Genomic DNA, 20294 nt, shown 5'->3' with positions numbered 1-20294 from the left:
GGTAGGTAGGCGGGGCCAGAATGGCATGCAGCCTGAATGGCAATTGTAATATAAGTCGTATATTGTCGTCAAACAAGAAACAATTGATAGGCCGGCGGATCATACCAGGTGGTATTATTAGCCAATCAACGAATTGTGTTGTTTCTTATATTCACCGAGAAAATAGCGTGCCCTTATGATTTACATCAAGTAGTGCAGTCAGTGGCCAGTCTCTATTATGGCGACTCTTAAAATTGAGGTCGATATAGAAAAAATCAGTAACCTTCATTTCCCCCATACTTGATTTGGTAGACACAGGAGAGAATGCTACGTTTCGGCGTACGACAGAGGTTGGTAGCTAGGTAAAGTAAATAAAGATGACATGACTTAACAATACTTGATCTCATAAACGACGTATGTCCCACCTTCAAAACGACCTCTTTCGCCATCGATATTTTATATGAGCTGAAGCCGGTTGTTTGGGAGCCAAAGAGACTTCTCAGTCAGTTGTCCTCCGTCTCGGTACTGGAATACGGCAGCCGCGGTGAGGAAGAGGGCAAATTCTTCTATAAAGTGCTCGACTGTTGGCGGCTGATGACTTGCACCCAAAACCCGGAATCTTCGGCCGTGGCTTCTATTTTAAGAGAAACTGTAGCTATCTCTGTATTCATAAAGAACAAAAATAGAAATAGAGTGGCCACGGAAGAGTGCAATAGATTGTGGCGAGATGGAGGGCCGCTTGAAGTTGCCAGACAGCGAGAGAAATCGCGATGATTGGGATAGTGGCCGAAGATTGCGGCAGCCGTTTGATAGAGATTTGCCTTTGAATTAGGCAACCTGTCGGGGGAAAGGAGAAAAGGCTTCCCATTCCAGACTATATCGAGAGAATTTGGAAATGGCCGACATTGTTCCAAAAAGAAGGGCTCGCTCTTTCAATTCGTTGGCAGTGTCCATAAGGCACTCTAGCGTGCGAGAGGGAAAGGATTTGGGTCTGTGAAATCAGATTGGGGCGGTTTGTGACGGAAATGTGATGGATTTATGAGCAGGACGGGGGAACAGGGTGGAGACCATCACTGTCGGCGACATAACGAGACGACGGGATATAAAAATAGGTCGACATATGGGAAAGCATTGACCTTATCCAAAAATATCTCAAGAGGTCCGGATTGACCACTATATAGGGAGGGTATAAAAAAGAAGACGGAGAACAGTCGGAATATAATGGAACTATAGGAGACTATCGTGTACTTTATTTTCTATATTGCTATGCATGCCAATTACCAACAAAAATTCATCAACGGCCAACGTCAACGTTTATGCACAACAAGCATTGCTCTCCGTCATTTGCTTCTACGTTGTTTGTTTCTGTTTTGATTCTGTGTTTGGTTCTGCTTTCGTTTCTCGGCGGGAGACCTCCGAAACCGCAATAGTGAAACGAAACAGCCGTGCTTACTCGCCAATGTCGTAGTCTTCGATGGCTTTGCGGACCACGTCGCCAAGCTCCTTGACCGTGTCCTTGTCGCGAGGCAGCGTGTGGCCCTTGGCGTGGTCAAAGAGGTAGGCCGTATCGGCGTCGCACACATTGTAAAGGGCCATTGAGCCATGGAGGTAAGGATCCAGCGAGCCAACTATTTTGCGTCAGCGGCGTACGTCTAGACAACAGGTAAACGGGGAAGACTCACTGATGTGGCACGTGGGGATCTCAATGACTTCGTCTGTCTCGTCGCTAAGAATCATGGCGTGTGTCGTCGGGTCCACAGGCGGCCATCCGGCAAAGAAGATGGCGTACTTGAACATGGGCGCAATGCCCTCTTTTTGGAAGCGCCGCTGCTCGTGCAACAAGAGGGTCGCGGCCACGGTCGCGCCCTCCGAGTAGCCAATGATGCCTTCAAAGGGACCGCGCTCCTTCATAATCTTGAGCAGGAACTTGAGCGCGTTGTCCGTGCTCTTGTGTGTCGTGGCCACGCCTTCCTTCATCAGCTCGCGCATCGTGTCTTCCGGCGTCTCGCAGTCCGGGAAGTCGCGAATACGCGACAGAACATCGTCGTCGTCGGTTTTGCCGACCTCATCGGGTTCGATAAACCGAAAGTACGGCGGGTTGCCAAAGTAGTCCTCGAAGCCTTTTGGTGGCTCGGCCACACAGGGACCTTCGATGAAGTGAAAGATGGCCGTACCATCCTCGGTGAGCTCCTTGACAATAGGGGCTGGTAGTGTTAGGACATGCGAGACCTTGTTGCTGCTGTTTGATTGATTGGGAACTTTTCTTACCTAGTTGGACTTGGAATTTCTGGTGGTTCAGTCAGTGCATCAGTTCAAAATACTAAACAGGAAATTGGACTTCTTACATCTGCACTTCCGTAGGCGCCTGGTAAACACAAAAACTTCATTTTTGCAAAAGTGATAAAAGAAGGAATGAGAAGTGAATATGACAGGACGAAATGAGAGTTCTAAAGAACCAGCCAAGAAATGCTGAATGTAGGTAATATTCTAGAAGTCTAAAAGTCGTGAACCCCAAGTAAGTTTGTAAATATCGTGAGAAAACTGCTAAAATCGGTTGAAAACGTGCAGGGCAAGTAAAATATCTATTAAAAATTCAATAAAGTGTGAGCTACCAAGGTGCAAAACATTGGTGTTGCGTTTCATTGAAAGGTGGCGAGCCAGGAGACTTTGAAGCTTAAAGTTAATCATAGAAGCACATCGATGGGTTACCAAAATCTGGCACGCTTAAAAGTATAGCCTCAAGAGTGTATGGCGAAGGCCCACATTGAAATCTCCAGAAATAAAGGAGCGGTATCAAAGTACGGGAAACCAGACCTAAAAAAAGAGAGCTGGAATTGAGTATTGATTAAAACGAGTAGCTAGCTAACCTTCGTCATGAGACGAACACTTGCAAAGTCAGGAAGTTGGTCGATACTTGGGCCAAAGAACTGGAAACATGTCCTTACTGAATAAGCATCTCGTAAGTTGTCAGCATACTGATCCGGGCCACGAAGAATGGCGATGCCGCTAGCCGTATATAAATGGCATAAGGTTGTAAGCAGCCGAGCCTTTTCTCTGGGGAACGGCTACAATGTGGACCAGACTCCGCAAAATGGTTATCCGTAATTTTACAGAAGTCTGTTGTACGAGGTGGATACGTGAGAACAAGAAGAGCTAACCGTAATTCTCGTCTTTTTGAATCTGCAAATAATAGCCCCATAAGATGTTGCAAACTTGGGGCGAGACTCCTACGATAGAGAGAAGTGGATAAGAGGGGATAAAAGCAATATTAACAGAGTCCAGTCGCAAGAATCATATTTGAGGATGCAATGTTCACGTGTAATCCACGACGAGTAATTTTGCCCTTGCTTGTTATATTTTACTTTATTTTTTACGAATTTGTTCTCCGGTATATTTTGATGCAAAATTGCCGCAGATTCAAGATGAAAACGGTCTAAGAGACATGTGTTTCTAACCTCGTGGGAATGTGAGGACAATAGAATGCTACATTATCACAGTCCCATTATGTCGCCCGTTTTCTGATGAGGCTCCGTGATAAATAAAAGTTGCCTTTCGTCCGTTAAACAACCGGTCGGGCCGGCGAAGCTGAAAGTCATACAGACAGTGAGGAGAAAATAGATGTGGAAATATAACAAAATAAGGAAAAGAAAGACGAAATATACTAGATGAATTTGGAGAGAGATATTTTTGGATCAGTCACGCCTGAACGCGGATCGTCTCGTGCCCATCCGTTGTGCAATTAACAGACTACAAGGAAGAAGAAGAAGGGTAATAAATATCATGACCACTACATGGTACTGATCCCATACGCCAAGAGAAAGGTGTCTTTGCTTGCATGAAACCGTTCAGAGACCCATTCCGCGTGGGGGATCAGAGATAAGCTTATTAGCCCGAAAGGGACAGGCAGTTTGAAAAAGGGGACATGATGAGGGGCTCAGAAACTGAGGATAACACCGACGCACGTGGCAACGGTGCAGGGACAGCAAGTGGCGTTGTCTACTGCCGACGCGATATATTGGGTGTGTGAAAGGGAGTGGCAGGCGTGTAAGCGATGTTGTGGATTTATTCAGTAACGAACCCACGCAGCACAGCGTAAGATACAAGGTGAAGCTTCAAGAGCACAGCAGAGGTACAAAACCCACAATTCGCCGAGCGGAATATTGCTCTCTTCATCCCTGCACCCGCACTCTTCACAACCGTCTCAGGACCACCCGCTGGTCCGCCATGCATATTTTTATGCCCTCTGGCGGCCCACTGCACAGAAATACAAGACCAAAATTCTCCTAATGGACGCAATTGTGAACGGAGCAGAGCCAGTCGATATGTTGAGATTGGTCGGCCCCGCGCCGTGAGCCTCATAATACCCACTTAGCCAAAATCCGACGGCAGAGTGAGTGATCGGATGTGAGTGGAGGTACGATCCGCGGTTGTATCGATGTATCTGTCGCCGTTCGGCATCGAGTTTCTTTTCCTTGTCTCAATCGATAACAAGTCCCGAGATCAAGTGCCGCCCAGTGGCAAACGGCAAACAGTCGATTGTGGGTTTGTGACCCTTTTCTTTTTGTTTCGTAGATATGAACAATTGCCACTTTTTTTTATTTTTCCGGTGCAAAGTACGGACGGGCAGCCGACGAGGGTAGTTGTTTTTAAAAGAAGAGACGAAAGCTACGACGAGCAGTCATACTTGGTGACGGTGAAGGTGTCGGGGTAGACAAAGGCCACCGCAAGGCTGCGAAGCCATATTATGAGTGGGTGTGTATTTTAGCCCCTTTTTCATTGTTTACAGCCGCAAGCCATTTTGGCAACTGTCCGCATTCTTGCTAAGGTGTTTCTTAAGCCGCTTATTCATTGGCTGTCCTGTGTCGGACCTTCCTCGTGGCTCATCAATTGAGGACTCGACCTCGCACGGTTGTTCTTTCCGTTTTGAATGCTGTACTTGTCTGTAATTCCTTCCAGATTTATCGTTTGGGCCTTGTCTCCTCGCTTAGGAAAGTGCGACACGGTTTTGCGTGCTCTTTCCGATAACCCCGCGACATTAGCCCATGAACGTTCCCAGTGTCGACATCGTGTCCCAGTTTGGCTCTTCCCCGCTCCCTTTCTCCTTTTTCCAACTCCCATGTGTACATCATCACGGCGATTAGATTAAACAGGCTCGGATTTTCCGAACCTTAACCCAAGCTTACGCCCTTTTACTCCTTCGCATTTGAGCCCCCCGAGTTATTTTGCCTATCCTACAGAATCCACATGCTTTCGACCCGCCTTGTCTAGAACCTTGCACATACAGGAAACGGACATCTTCCGTTCACAAATCCAATGCTGCCTGGGAGCGGATCACTTTCCTTTCCCGTCCACAATTGAGTTTCAGCATCTGTTCTTTTTTGCCCCAATGTGCGTACTAACGATACCGGCCCCTCTTAGACTGGTATCCTCCTGTGAGCATTGTGCCACGACATCTCTCTTCCGTCCCACCGCTATCCGACCGGCCGTAACGTGATAGCCAGTCATTGCGCTTCATCCCATCACTTCATCTACAAGATCAATATTTCCATTCACCCGTTATCACCATTGGGCATTGAGCTGATGCGATATCGAGGCGTTCTAGGCCACCCGCTACCCAACATTTTGTACCGTCACTGTCTTATCAGCTTCAACCCATGACGTGTCTCAAGATGAGCTTTTACCTATTCCGAGTTGCGAAATTTGATATCCTTCACCTAAGTTTTGCTGCTAGCTTGTGTTCTTCTCCATCGTTTGGTAAAGAAGGACACACTTTATGAATGATATGAAGTGGTGGAACTTACCATGTCTATCTATGGAAGCACCAATATGCACTCCAAATTTACATCTGCATAGGATGCGAGGGCCGATATATTGGTTCTCATATATGCCATCAAAGGTGATGTGCTCGATGTGAACCAGGCGGCAAAACATTGAGCTACTACAAGAGACAATACACGGCTACAAGGTAGGAAGGCGATCTAGGCCAAACACACAATCTATGCCAGCAGGCGCATGAACAGACAAACAGGGTATGATATGGAAGTTGAACCTGCACACTCGACTGCAATTTTCTCCTCAGCCCATTGTCTGAGACCTAGACGCGTGTTTCCTGGCCACTTCACCACCTGAGAGATACCCGGCCCGAGGCAAAGGAAACATCACTCACAGATTCAAACTATCCCGCAACTGGCACTTAGAAGAGACAATTTGCTGTAAGTGCTTTGAGGTACGGCATGAGATCCGCTGAACCTCAATTGTCTTGCTCCTTACGCCCCCTGTCCGACCTTCACCCACTCACTCTGTCTACCTCGGCTTGTACGTACTCTGATCGCCACACGCTTCACGACGGACCATATCAGCAGGCAACTTAAGCCGCACACCGGGGCCGATATTTCATTTTGGTTCTGGAGAAAGCACGGAATCACAGTCCAAAAATAGACCTTCGGGCTGGATGAACGGCACTCAACATCAGCTCAGTTGTTCATTTAAAACATCTCGACCTGTCCCCCCTCGTCTTGAGTTTCCCCATCTTCAGTCTCTCCTTTATTGCTGCATCCGGACCTAGGACACTATTCGAGGTTGCTTGTCAATCTGTTCGCCCGAAGCAAATCTTATATACTTGGCATCTGCCTTGACACTGCCCGGGTTTGTGTCCTGTCCTTTTATTTACTTTCGTTTCGTTTCATTTCCACCTCAGCTTTCTTTCCATAATACGCCAAACTTGTTGCCGTTTGCGGCTGATATCACCGGCCATGGCGCCCATTGCCATCACGCCCGATCCTTCGACCGCGAGTCCTTCCGGCGACAGTGATACCGGCTACTTTCCTCGTGATGGCCGCTACGTCAACGGCCGCCCGGGGGGCACCACAAGCGGCTTTGTCAACGGCAGTGGCCTTGGCCTCAACACCGACAGCATGAACAATGGCGCTCCGAAGATTGAGAACACTCAGACACCCATTGCCATCATTGGCATCGCCTGCCGCATGCCCGGCGATGTGGCCACCCCGGCCGAGTTCTGGGAGCTCCTCTCACGGTCTCGCTCTGGATTCTCCAAGGTTCCTGAAAAGCGGTTCAATGCCGACACGTTCTACCACCCCAACGCCGGAAAGGGAGGCAGCTTTAGCGCCGTTGGTGGCAACTTTCTGACCTGCGACCTGGAGTCGTTTGACGCGCCCTTCTTCGGCCTCACGGAAAAGGAGGCCATCTCCATGGACCCGCAGCAGCGCCTCCTGCTGGAGTGCACGTTCGAAGCACTTGAAAGTGCCGGCATTCCCAAGCAAAATATTGTTGGCAAGGACGTCGGTGTTTTCGTCGGCGGCTCGTTCCCTGAATACGAGTCCCATCTGTTCCGCGACAGCGATACGATCCCCATGCACCAGGCTACAGGTAAATCCATTTGAAGCAATATGGCCAGTGATAATTTCTTCTGTAGCAGAATGGCCGTGCTAACAATGATTAGGTTGTGCATATGCCATGCAGTCGAACCGGCTGTCTCACTTTTTTGATCTGAGAGGCCCCAGCTTTACGTCTGACACGGCATGCTCGTCGAGTATGGTGGCCACGCACCTGGCGTGCCAGAGCCTCCGCCTTGGCGAGTCGAGCATGGCCATTGTGGGTGGCTGCCACTTGAACATGCTGCCTGAGTTCTGGATCTCCTTTTCCACGTGCCGGCTCCTATCTGACACGGGACGCTCTATCGCTTTCGATGAGCGCGGTACCGGTTTCGGTCGCGGCGAAGGTTGTGGTCTGATCGTTCTCAAGCCTCTGGACCAGGCTCTGCGCGACAACGACCCCGTCCGGGCAGTGATTGTGGGCACTGGCCTCAACCAGGACGGCAAAACACCGGGTATCACCATGCCCAGTGGAGAGGCCCAGGAGGCCCTCATGCGGCAGGTTTACCGCAACGCTGGCCTCGATCCCAAGGAATGTGGCTTTGTCGAGGCCCACGGCACCGGCACCAAGGTCGGCGACCCTATTGAAGCAACAGCCTTGCACAATGTGCTTGGTCTGGACCGCACCACACGCGATCCGCTCTACATCGGTTCGGTCAAGTCCAACATTGGCCATCTCGAAGCCGCCTCTGGTATTGCCGGCATCATCAAGGCCGCCCTCATGTTGGAGCGGGGCTTCATTCTTCCCAACCATGACTTCAAGGTGCCGAATCCCAAGATCCCCTGGAAGGAGTGGAACATGAAGGTGCCCATCAACCAGCGTCCCTGGCCACGCGGCAAGAAGTACATTAGTGTCAATAACTTTGGCTTCGGCGGCACCAACGGTCACGTTGTCCTCGCAGCGGCGCCCTTCAAGGCCAAGCCGAGCTTTGAACAGGACCTGTCCGTCGCGGCCACCAATTTGCGCAAGCTGTTTGTCTTCACCGCCAACGACAAGGCAACTCTCTCGGCGGTGATGAAGAATGCCGTCATTTACCTCGAGCAGCGTCCCGAGATTTTCCAAGCCGATCTGATGGCCAACTTTGCCTACACATTCGGCCAGCGCCGCTCGCATCTGCAGTACCGCGCCGCCATCTCAGCCAGCAACTCCTTTGAGCTCGTGGAGACCCTCAACGGCGAGAAGTACACTCCCGGCAAGGAAACCGAACCCCTCAGAATCGGCTTCATCTTCACCGGCCAGGGTGCGCAGTGGTGGGGCATGGGCCGCGAGTTGTACGAGCAGTACCCCGTCTTCACCAGTGCCATTGATCACGCCGACCGTTGCCTCGCCGCACTTGGCGCTGAATGGTCCCTCGTCGAGGAGCTCGGCCGCGATGCTACCACCACTCGCGTCAACGAGGCACACATCAGCCAGCCGTCGTGTACAGCCGTGCAGCTTGCCCTGACAGACCTCCTATCCAGCTGGGGCATCCGTCCCGAGGCTGTTGCCGGTCACTCGAGCGGCGAGATTGGCGCTGCTTATGCTGCAGGAATTATCACCTTTGAGACGGCCATGGCTGTCGCATACCACCGGGGCCGCCTCATTCCCATCCTCAAGGAGAGCTTCCCGGACCTCAAGGGCCGCATGATGGCCGTCGGTGGCAGCAAGGAGGAGTTCCAGCCCATCATCGACAACCTCAAGGAAAAGGAAGTCCGCATTGCTTGCTACAACAGCCCGTCCAGCTTGACGATTTCCGGTGACGAGCCGGCACTGGCGGAGCTCGAGAAGATCTGTGAAGAGCGTGGCATGTTCAACCGCCGGTTGGTCATCGACACGGCCTACCACTCGCACCACATGAACCTCGTTGCGAAAGAATACCGGGCCAGCCTGCTGAAGCTCAAGGCTCCCGTCGAGACCACTGTCCGCTTCCACTCGTCACTACAGGGCAAGCTCATTTCTGCATCGGAACTCCAAGCATCGTACTGGGTAGACAACCTGACCTGCGCCGTTCGATTCGACGAGGCTTTGCAGAGCATGCTCGAGCCTGTCGGAGAGCACCGCACCGGCGTCAATATGCTTGTTGAGCTCGGCCCCCACTCGGGCATGCAGGGTCCTATCAAGCAGATTCTCAAGCACGTCGGCGGACCAGCGGCCAAGATCCCCTATGCATCGGCGCTCCTCCGCAAGAAGGACGCCGTGGAGACGGCCATGGACCTCGCTGGCACCCTGTTTACGCGTGGTCTGGCCCTCGATTTCGAGGCCGTCAACTTCCCCAAGTCTCGCACGGCCGCAAAGCCACCTGCACTGCTCATTGACCTTCCCCGGTACCCATGGAACTACTCCAACAAGTACTGGCAAGAGTCCCGCACGACGTTCAAGCACAAGCACCGCGCCGGTGCCCGCAGTGATATTTTGGGCGTGGAGGCCATCTACTCGAGCGACCTGGAGCCCACATGGCGCAACATTGTCCGCCTCGATGACCTGCCTTGGCTGCGTCACCACCGCATCCAGTCCCTTAATGTCTTCCCTCTGTCGGCGTTCCTTGTCATGGCGCTTGAGGCCAGTGCACAGCGTGCCATCAGCCAATCGCGCGTCGTGGACTCATACGAGCTGCGGGATGTGTCTGTGGTGAAGCCGTTGATCATCCCTGACGAGGACATTGAGATGACCATTAGCCTCCGCCCGCACCAGGATGGCGGTTCTCTCCTCCCTACGTCTGCATCCGAGGCTGCGTGGAACGAGTTCCGTATCAGCTCATACACGCACGCCAAGGGCTGGACCGAGCACTGCATTGGTCTGATCGGCACCAAGACCGTCGAGGAGAAGGTCAACGACGTGGATGGCGTGCGCCAGGCCCAGACGGCCGCGGCCGCTGTTCGCTTTGCCAAGCTCCTTGTTGGAGACGGCAGCACCGCCATTGACAGCTCCAAGATGTACGATGCCCTCAGCGATTTGGGCGTGGCTTTCGGCCCCACCTTCCAAGGCATCGAGAACTGCCGGGCTACAGAGACTGCTGCTTCCGCTGATCTGGCGGTGCTGGACATCGCCGCCGAGATGCCCAACCACTTTGTGGCCAGCCCATCTCTGCACCCGTCCTTCCTAGAGTCACTCATCGAGCTGTATTGGCCGATCCTTGGTGCAGGCCGTACTGATGTACGCAATGTTTATCTGCCATCGTCCCTGGAGCGCCTGACTGTGTCGGCGCGCGCCATTGAGCTGTCCCATGGAACAGGGAACCTCCTCAGCGCCTACTGCACTACGCAGGATTTAGCTCTGGCTGTTGCGTCAGAAAAGTCGGCCAGAGTGACTCTGCACGCCACAGCGGATCGGGACTCGACTGAACCGCTCATCACACTCGAGAACTTGACCATTGCGCCCATGATTGATGGCTCCAGTGGCCTCGACAGCGGCGCCCATGGCCCTCGTGAGCTGTGCTACAAGCTGGATTGGGAGCCGATTCTGGATTCTCTCTCCAACGGCCACGGTGGTGACGGCGCAGGGTTCCCCGATGCCGAGGTCGTTATTGTCCACGAGGAGAGCAACTCACAGACGCTGATTGCCATGGGCCTGGCGACTGCACTCGAACAGGCCACCGGCCGCATGCCAGAACTGGGCTCGCTTCACAATGTGAATGTCGCAAACAAGATCTGTGTCGTCCTTTCCGAGCTCCAGCGTCCTCTTCTGTCTACCTTGACAGAGACCGAGTTCGCCTCTCTCAAGACACTGCTCACTACCGCCGAAGGCTGTCTGTGGGTGGTGCGTGGCGCCTACAGCGGATCGTCCAATCCGGACGCCAACATGGTGCTGGGTTTGAGCCGGGCCATCCGGTCCGAGACGGCGATGAAATTTGCGACGCTCGACCTGGATGCGTCCAATGCGCTCTCCGAGGGCGATGCTTCCAATGCCATTGTTCGTGTTTTCGAGGCTGCTTTTGGTGCCAACGCGTCCAACACGAGCGAGCTGGAGTTCTCGGAGCGCCGTGGCTCCTTCTTCACGCCCCGCATCATCAACGATGAGGCTATGAATGAATATGTCCACCGCCAGACCCACCCCGACATCATCGAGCCGACAGCCTTTGGCGCCGAGGGCCGCTCGCTCAAGCTGTCTCTCGGCCATTCGGGCGCTCTGGACACAGTGCACTTTGTCGATGACGCGACGGCTGGCGCCGCTCTGGCGGCCGACGAGATTGAGATCGAGGTCAAGGCCATCGGTGTCAATGCACATGACATTGCTGTCGCTTCCAAGGGCCAGACAGACGCGATGGGCTACGAAGCCAGCGGCACAGTCAAGGCCATCGGCTCATCAGTGACCAATGTTCGTGTTGGCGACCGCGTTGCCGCTCTGACACCTACGAGCGGCTCCTTCTCCACCGTGGCTCGAACGACGGCGGCTCTTGCGTTTAAGCTGCCGGCTTCGGTGTCGTTTGAGGCCGGCGCTTCCCTGCCGTTGGCCTTTGTCACGGCATACCACAGTCTCGTCGAGCTTGGCCGCTTGGCCGATGGCGAGTCCATTCTCGTGCATGCCGCATCGGGTGCCATCGGTCAGGCCGGCATCTGCCTGGCACAAATGGTTGGTGCCGAGGTCTTTGCTACAGTCAGCAGCGCCGAGAAGAAGGCTCTTTTGGTCGCGGAGTACAACATCCCCGAAGACCATATCTTCTACAGCCGAGACACGTCTTTTGGCCGCGCCGTGCGCCACGCCACCAACGGCCAGGGCGTCGACGTTGTGCTCAACGCTCTCACCAGCTCCAACGCCGCCAAGGAATCGTGGGCCACGCTGAACAAGTTTGGCCGGTTCCTGGACATTGCACCGCGTGATACATCCGGTCACGGTGCTTCGTCGTCGCGGCGCCTCCTGGAGATGGGCCAGACAGACGGTAGCAACGCCAGCTACATTTCGGTCGACATTTTCGCTCTGGCTGCGGAGCGGCCCAAGATCGTGCGGCGTCTTATCGCAGACGTCGGAAGCCTGCTGACGTACGGCAAAATCCGACCCGCTGCTCCCATCACCGCCTTCTCGGTGTCCGATGTCGAGAGCGCGCTCAAGGCTGTGCACCCCAGCAACAACAACCGTGCAGCAGGCAAGCTTGTTGTTGTGCCCCACGCCGACGACATTGTGCGGGCCACAGCAGCACAGAACCAGCTGGCCGACCTCCTGCGCCCGGATGCCACGTACGTCCTGGTTGGCGGCACGGGTGGCCTCGGCCGCAGCATGGCTCGGTGGATGGCCGGCAAGGGTGCCAAGCACATTGTCCTCGTGTCACGCACAGGTTCGGCGACGGGCGAGGTCAAGACGCTCATTGACGAGCTCGCCGACCAGTCGGGCACACAGGTGGTTGTCCGGCAGTGCAACGTGGTGGACCGTCAATCGGTGGACGAGCTTCTGTCCAGTGGCTTGGCCGGTCTGCCGCCCGTGCGTGGCATCGTCCATGGCACCATGGTGCTGCGCGACATTCTGTTTGAGAAGATGTCCTTTGAAGACTACGACCAAGTCGTCGAGGGCAAGGTGCGCGGTGGCTGGAACTTCCACCGTGCCCTGGAACACACGCCGCTGGACTTTTTCGTCGCCATCTCCTCGGCGGCAGGCGCCGTCGGCAACCGCGGCCAGGCAGCGTACGCGGCGGCCAACTGCTTCCTGAACGCGCTCGTGCAGCACCGTCGCGCCGCGGGGCTGCCCGCATCCTCGCTCGACCTGACCATGGTGTCGGACTCGGGCTACTTGGCCAACAACGCGGAGAAGCTGGCCGAGGTGGCGCGCAACCTAGGCAGCGACAGCATCTGCGAGGCCGAGGTGCTGGCGCTGCTGGGCGCCGCCATCAGCGGGCGCCTGGACGAGACGTGCGACGGCCACACCATCACAGGCATGCGAATCACGCCGTCCATGCAGCCGTTCTGGACGGAGGACGCCAAGTTCAAGCATCTGCGCCTGGCCATGGAAGAGTTGGCGGCGGCCGAGGCAGCCGCCAATGGTGGCAGCGGCGCCGCCGTGGTGTCGTTCAACGCACTGCTCAAGGCGGCGCAGTCGCAGGCCGAGGCGGAGGAGGCGGTGTGCGCGGGTCTCGTGGACAAGATCGCGGCGGTGCTGATGCTGGAGGCCGAGGACATGGACGTGACGCGGTCGCTGTCGCACTATCCGCTGGACTCGCTGGTGGCGATTGAGATCCGCAACTTTATCACGCGGGAGTTTGAGGCCAACATGCAGGTGCTGGAGCTGCTGTCGTCGGGCTCGATCCAGACGCTATCCAAGGCGGTCTGCGCCAAGAGCAAGCTGGTGTCGTTTTCGTGAGTTTTTGAGGTGTGCGCGAGCGGTGTGAAGGGGGGATTGTTTATGTTATTTTGCTTGGAACATTTTTATCTTTTTGTTCGACATTTTGAGTGATGACGCTCGTTGTTTTTGATTTCCCTTCACTTCGTTCACTTTCGCTTCTTCGGTCTACACATTTTATAGAATCCCTTCTTGAGAATTGTTTCCTCATTTCATCCTTTTTCATTGCCTTTTTTTTTTGCTTCCTTGTTTCGTGTCATTTTCACTATTTGATTCGCTGTTCGTGCGCGTCGTTTGCTTCAACTTGCATTTAGTCCTTTGGTTAGATCCAGTTTACTTCGCATTAGTTTACAATTCAATTGATTCTTTGAGACCTGTGTGTTCCTCAAGTTCATCTCAGTGGCCTTGTTTACTGAGGGCCGGTCTGTCGAGTGTCTACAGGAGCAAAATCTGTGACGATCAAGGACATACATTGTGAAGAAAAGAGGTAACGAGAAGGGGATAAATAGTGGGTCTCATAGCAAACGGTGTTCTGTGATTGGCTCATGAGTGTAAGTTGAGTACCCTCTGGGTACGCTTTATTGACAGTCATTTCTGATCTTCCTGATCGGTATTATTATTATGCTGTGCGTAGTGAGCACCGGCCATCATCTTACCATTCCTTTGCCATCCCGCCAGCTCTGCTGCCTGATTTTTAAGGGTTGTCGTGGGCTGAGGACGACCTGACACAAAAAAGGTCGATAAGCAGGACAGCGCATTTGAAGACAGGATGTAAGTTTGGCTTGTAGCCGCTCAACGGCCGCCAGACATGGCCAATGGTGGCGTGCTTTTCTCCTAGCTGTTATGTGTCGTTGACATAGCCGTGTACTATAACCGCTGGCGGCGATGCCACAAGATTCGTTGGCCGTGGAAGTCGAGTTGGCAACGCGAGAGATGCGCTCGTCATCACCCTTGTCCTCTCACGCTGTACGTTACAGTGGGCTAGGACACTACAGCTGCAGGACCGCCCTCAGCAGTGACCAGAGAGACGACCATCGACATGGACACGGCCACTACCGGCGAAGAGTACATGCAGCAGGGCTTAGATCTGCCTCCGTACTGTCAGCTCCGACAACCAACTCTACAGCTACAACAACAGCAACAGCAGCACCATCTGCTAGAAACAACGTAATAATGCATCAATGCTGCATGCTCCATGTTTAATGCAACGCCAGGCCGCCCATATGCACCACCTCTCCCACCGCCGCTCACTCGCCTGCCCGCTTCTGCGGCGCCCAGTTGTTCAGCCACTCCCACGCCAATGTCGCATCCGCACCCTCCGCCTCGCACGCCGCCACGCACCACGCCAGATCGTACACCCCGCCGCCCTGGCCCGCGAGCAGTTCGGCCACTGCGCGCCGCTTCTGCGTCTCCTCGTCGACGCAAAAGTGCACTGGCTTGTTTGGCTCCGACACGGCCTCGGACACCAGCGGCTTGACCAGCGGAAGAAGCGCGCCCGTGCCCACGGCCGGCGTGCCGTCGGGGCCGGCAAAGGGCCCCAGACCGTGGTTGGCCCGCGCCGTCTTGCACCAGTCCCGGTTGGCACACCAGGCTTTCCCACAGCCCGTCAGCAGCTGTGCCAGGTACCGCCGCTCCACGCGCCGCCGCAGCGCCTTGCCCTCCGGATCGTGCGTGCTGACATACAGCGGCGCGAAGCAGGTGCTGCAGAGGCCCAGCTGGTGCGCGCCGCTCGTAGCAGCAGCAGCAGCAGCAGCAGCAGCAGCAGCAGGTGGCGCCTTGATATGGCCCTTGGGGCCCACGCCGAACCGTGTGCGTCCGCACAGCGCGTCGCGGCACACATCCGGCGGCACGCGCCGTTGCCGGTCGAGGTCGTGGTGCTGCAGGTGCGCGCCCATGTCCCGCATGCGCACAATCGCGCCGCACAGGTAGCAGTCCGTGGTGCGGGCGCCGTCGGCACGCTCGTGCGGCGTCTGGCCCGTGAGCTGCGTGGCTGCGTCGACAGAGGGGTCCGTCGGGTCGCCCTCCTGCGGCACCTCGAGCTGGCAGAACTGGCACAGGATCAGCTTCGACGGGCAGCTGGTCGTGCGGTGCCGTGCGAGGTCCGGCAGCGACGTGAAGGGCGGCACGACACCGGCACACGTGTCCGCAGGGCAGTGGTACAGGCGGTCGGCACCAAGGAACCCGGGGTGGAAAATCAGGTCGTGCTTTGTTTTGCTGGCGGCCGTGGTGCCGTGGCCGCCGTCGTCGCCACCGCTGGGATCGAGCGCGCAGTGCCAGTGGTTCGCCCATGCCTCGGAGCGCTTGGCAAAGACTTGCTTGCATGTTGGGCAGACGACGTTGTTGCGCAGGCAAAAGTTCTCGTGCAGCACCATGGACCGGCTGGGCACCCATTGCCCACAGTTTTTGCACTGCTCTTCGTCCGGGGCGTGGGAAGCGGAGTCCGTGGCTTTTTCTGCCTTTTCTGTCGCGCCGCCAAGGACAGAGCCGCCGTCGTCTTCAAGCACAATCTTCGCGCGGAGGGTGAAACTGTGTGCCTTGGCAGATGGTGTCGTGTTGTCTGGATCCTTCCAGCCGTGCACAGAGATCCACAGCGCCTCAGCCGCTTCGAGCTCGTCGTGGGCTGCCTGCAGCACAATCGTCTTCGCATTGTCCGTCGAACTGTCAGCGACGCCGAAATTCGCCCACACGTGCTCCGTTTCTCTTGGGCGTGCGCGGTGCCGTGACGAATACGGGCTGACAAGCAGGTCGACAGCGTAGCCCTTGTCCTCCTCCTCCTCGTCGAAACCAGAGAGAACAATCGCCAAAGGCCGTGACCGGTCCCATGATGGCAGCTCATAGTCTACATACTCGCCGGCGCGCACCTGGCCCGAGACTGGCTTCCAGATGTCGATTGCGCCGCCCGGGCTTGTAGCGCTGCCACTCTCGTCCGATCCTTGTGGTGCACCGTTGCCCCCGCCCAACGGCACGGCGTCGCCCTGGATCTGTCGCAGCGTCTCGCGCGCCTGCTCCTCATCCAGTGCCTCAATGTCCACCTCCAAATCTGTGTCCACAACACAGATGCCGTCGCCCGCTGGCTTGAAGCCGTCCACCCGGAACCGGAACTCGCCCGCAGTGCCGTGGCCGTTGCGTACCGTAAACTCTGCCCCGCGCGTCAGCGTCGTGTAGCCCTCGCGCAGCTGCCGTTCGAGGAGCGGGCGCCAGTCGGCCGGGTTGTACCCCGCCGCCAGCGGCCGCAGGTGCACAAACGTGCCCTTGGGGAGTGGGTAAAAGGTCACCACCAGCCGGTCCGTGGTGTCCGTGGCGTCGCTGCTTTTGCTCTCGTCGAGGCCGAGGCCCAGGGCGCGCGTCAGGTAGTCGCTCAACACAACCTCGCCCTCGCGCGCCGAGAACTCGCGGATCCCTGCGTAGACGGACTTGCCTGTGCTTGCGCTCACCAGCCGGAACGTCAATGGCTGCGGCAGGTCATAGCCGTCACCGCCGCTGGCGCCTCCTCCACGACTGTAGCCGAAGCTGTGAAAGTCATCGAGCGAGCCAAACGCGGAGCGCCCGCCGTAACGGCTGCCGTTGCTGCTGCTGGCCGCGTTGTTGGCCTGCTGTCGTGCACGGGCGGCTGCGCTCAACAGTCCCTCGAGCGCCGACGGTGGCAGCAGGATCTTGTCGCCTTGAGGGCGCGTGCGTGGGCGCCCCACAGTCGAGCTGTCTGTAACCCTTGAAAACGCATCTGTCGGTGGCGGTGATGGTGACGAGCTGGTCTGGCCAGGGGACGAGAGTGTGAACACCTCTTCGTAGCGAATCTTGAGCTGTGGGCTTTGCTGCTCCACCTCAAGCTGCAGCTGCTGGTCGTCGTCGTCGTCTTCCATTCCGTCAAACAAACCTCAGAAACCGTGCTGCGACTGTCTGTTGCCTGTCCTCAGGCAATGGCGTTGATCTTATCTCCTAAAGGAAATGAAAAAGGAAAATGAACATGAAAATATCGAGCGAGTCGCGGCCAAAATAGCGGGGGGACAAAATAAATAAGAAATGCGTGGTTACAAGGACAGTCGAGGTGTACAGAACAAATAATGAAGACAACATAAAGTGAGAGTGCGCCCTTGCGGTTGGAAGAGGCGGATCTCCAAGCTTGGAAACCTGCGCAGAGCTCGATGTGTCGGATTTGCCGCCCAATTGCGAAATCAGTCAGCAGGCGGCGCATGTGTTCCAGGCACATTCCCGATGCTTCTACCACAGCATGGCTAGCGGGTTTTAGTGGGCAATCGCCAGGCGGTTGCGCGGCCAGTTCTGGCTAAAGCGCACGTGACCCGTGGCGACTTGGTGATGCATGCAGCTGAAACGCAACTTTTGGCTGTCACGACAATAACATTCTTTGTAAAGGACAAAACAGAAACATTCTCCCAAAATTGAGTAACGATAATGATGCTATGTATATCCAGACACATATACTAATAAGAGCTAACCAGAGCGACGACGGCCGCGGATCCAATGCCATATATGCCCCCAAGGTAGAAACGCCGTAAGGAAAACAAAAAGAAAGTCCGTAATACACAGCAGAAGAAAGAATAGGGGCAAAGCCGTCACGGCTGCAACGAGTCGTAAGTAGAACACAAGTCGACCTTGCATCCAGCATGGTGACAGAAGACAATCTAAATCCCAAGTGGCCTTGGCAGAGGAATACCCAAGAACAAACCGAACAAAAGAAATGCAACAAAACAACCAAAGAACAGAGGCGCACAGAACGCCTAGTAGTTAGTCTCCCGTCGTGGCGCTGGGACCGGCGGTGGGGGCTTCTTGTTGCGGTTGGGCGGCGGCGGAGGCGGCGCCTTGCGGACCGCTCCGCCAGAGGACATGGCCACATTGCTCGTGCTCCGGCTCAGACTGCCAAAGCTGGTCGCCGGCGACGCGCTGCGCTCACCCCACTCTGGGCTGCCGCTGCCGCTGCCGCTGCCGACACTGGTGTCGTCGTTATCGTCGGCGAAAACGTTGCCGTTGGATGGGTGCCCGTTGGTCGTCTGGATCCGTCCGACGGGGCGCAGCCCGGTGCGGAGCGAGGTGATTGCCGCAGGGCTAGCGGTAGCACTCATGAGGTTGTTGTTGTATGTCGAGAACGTCGTGGGCGGTCCGTTGGCGGCGGCGGGGCCGTTGCTACCGGGCTGGAACGAGTTGGCCCGGGCGACTGCTGGCCGGGCAGGCTTTTGGGGCGGCGAGTCGTTGGCGGAGCGAAGGGTGTTTGTGTTGGCGCGGTTAGGCATGCGGACAGGCAGCGGCTCCGGCTCTTCGTCCATGTACGACGAGTCGCCAGCAGCACCAGCGCCAGCGCGGCTGCCGTAGGGTGGGTTTCGCTCGTTGTTGTACGACCGTGCCGTGTTCGACCGGCTACGGCCACCAAAGTTGCTTGGCAGCGATCCGTTGGCAGCAGCGGCAGCGGTCGCCGTTCCGGGCCACGAACGCTTGACGCGACGCAGCTCCTCCACGCAGCGCTCGTGGTAGTCAAGTTCGCAGTCCAGGAACCCTGTCAGATCGCGAATGCTGTCGACCTCGGCGTCCTTGATGTCTTGCATGCGGCGCATGACATCTTCGCTGCTCTCTTCGTACTTGGCGCGGTTCGTGCGCAGCTCCTCTTCGACACGGAAATCGTCCCGTTTGGCCTTTTGCATGCGGCCAATGCTGGCATCATATGCCAGGCGGCGGTTCTCGAGCTTCTTGCGGGCGGCCTAACGCAGGGTTAGTGAAGGGCAAAGGGACCTCTGCTTTGCGGACGTGGCTTACCTGGTACTCCTTCATCATCGCAAGGCTCCGCTCCAGTGACTCCAGCCACGTCGCCGTGGCGTCGGCCACATAGCGCTCTTGGGCCGAAGCCAGGCGCTCGTTGGCCCGACCGAGGCTGGTCAGGCAGTTGCCAAACTCCGAGTTGTGTTCAAAGTCTTCGCCGTGGTTCGTCATCGTACGGCCCAGGTAGCTGATCGGCAGGCCCTTTTCCTTGTCGTCAAACGTCTCGCCGCGGCGGCCCACCCACTTGACGTAGGCGGTCATGGACTTTTGTAGGCGGTCCATGCCGTCGTAGCGGAGGTTCATTTCCGTCTCCAGCATCTTGAAGTCGTCCGACATGGCCGTCTTGGCCTCGCCGCCCATCTTTTCGCCGGCCCATTGCACGGCACGGTCGAGCTTCTTGGTGAAGTTCATTTTGTAGCCAAAATAGAGGTTGGGACACTGTTGTTGTAGGTGCAAATGTACTGAGAATGTTCGTCTTGAGCAGGTTTGGTGTTGCAGAGTCGAGACTGCAAGGAGGTGTGGTGTGAGGCGAGTCAACGTCAGGTGTCGCTTATTATACGGTACAAGCTCGTTGACGCACGCACACGACAAGATACAAACGTCTAATGTCGAGAGCCGAATGCGTCGAGAACATAAACAGCGCACATGCGTTCAAAGAGCGTTGGAAGAATGGGATGACGAGAATGAAGGATCAGGACAATGAAAGAAAGAAAGTCCAACGTTGTATGTCGTAAGCTTGGGAGGAATAGGATGAGGACAATCGAGACAAGATAGGGAATGGACTAAACAAAGGATGGCGGGTAACCAGGGGGTCCAGGATAAACAAGAAGAGTTGGAGCGGGCGCTGGGGAGGGCGAAGGCCAGGGTTATTATTGTCAGATCTGCAAGAAAAACCGTTGGGACAGCAAGTAACA

General features: G+C 55.8%; 4 protein-coding genes across 4 annotated transcripts; 1 reads left to right on the top strand and 3 right to left on the bottom strand.

Moving 5' to 3' along the window:
- Positions 1-1428: 1428 nt before the first annotated feature.
- Positions 1429-2366, bottom strand: SPSK_07805 (uncharacterized protein; the record flags this gene model as incomplete). Its single annotated transcript, XM_016734460.1, has 3 exons — positions 1429-1607; positions 1662-2247; positions 2325-2366. 3 exons carry the CDS (start codon positions 2364-2366, stop codon positions 1429-1431), a joined length of 807 nt encoding a protein of 268 aa, XP_016590906.1.
- Positions 2367-6731: 4365 nt separating this feature from the next.
- On the top strand, positions 6732-13635 carry SPSK_06849 (polyketide synthase; the record flags this gene model as incomplete). The annotated part of the gene is made up of 2 exons (XM_016733523.1): positions 6732-7365; positions 7439-13635. 2 exons carry the CDS (start codon positions 6732-6734, stop codon positions 13633-13635), a joined length of 6831 nt encoding a protein of 2276 aa, XP_016590905.1.
- Positions 13636-14861: 1226 nt separating this feature from the next.
- On the bottom strand, positions 14862-17474 carry SPSK_07047 (ubiquitin fusion degradation protein (Ufd1); the record flags this gene model as incomplete). Its single annotated transcript, XM_016733717.1, has 1 exon — positions 14862-17474. The coding sequence occupies one exon, from the start codon at positions 17472-17474 to the stop codon at positions 14862-14864; it is 2613 nt and encodes an 870-aa protein (XP_016590904.1).
- Positions 17475-18350: 876 nt separating this feature from the next.
- On the bottom strand, positions 18351-19791 carry SPSK_07499 (bar domain containing protein; the record flags this gene model as incomplete). The annotated part of the gene is made up of 2 exons (XM_016734161.1): positions 18351-19322; positions 19378-19791. The coding sequence occupies 2 exons, from the start codon at positions 19789-19791 to the stop codon at positions 18351-18353; spliced, it is 1386 nt and encodes a 461-aa protein (XP_016590903.1).
- Positions 19792-20294: the final 503 nt, after the last annotated feature.

This window comes from Sporothrix schenckii (assembly GCF_000961545.1).
Source record: "Sporothrix schenckii 1099-18 chromosome Unknown Cont41, whole genome shotgun sequence".
Classification (NCBI taxonomy): Eukaryota; Fungi; Ascomycota; class Sordariomycetes; order Ophiostomatales; family Ophiostomataceae; genus Sporothrix; species Sporothrix schenckii.
Note: the sequence above shows the minus strand (reverse complement) of the source record. Positions and strands in the feature narration are given on the sequence as shown.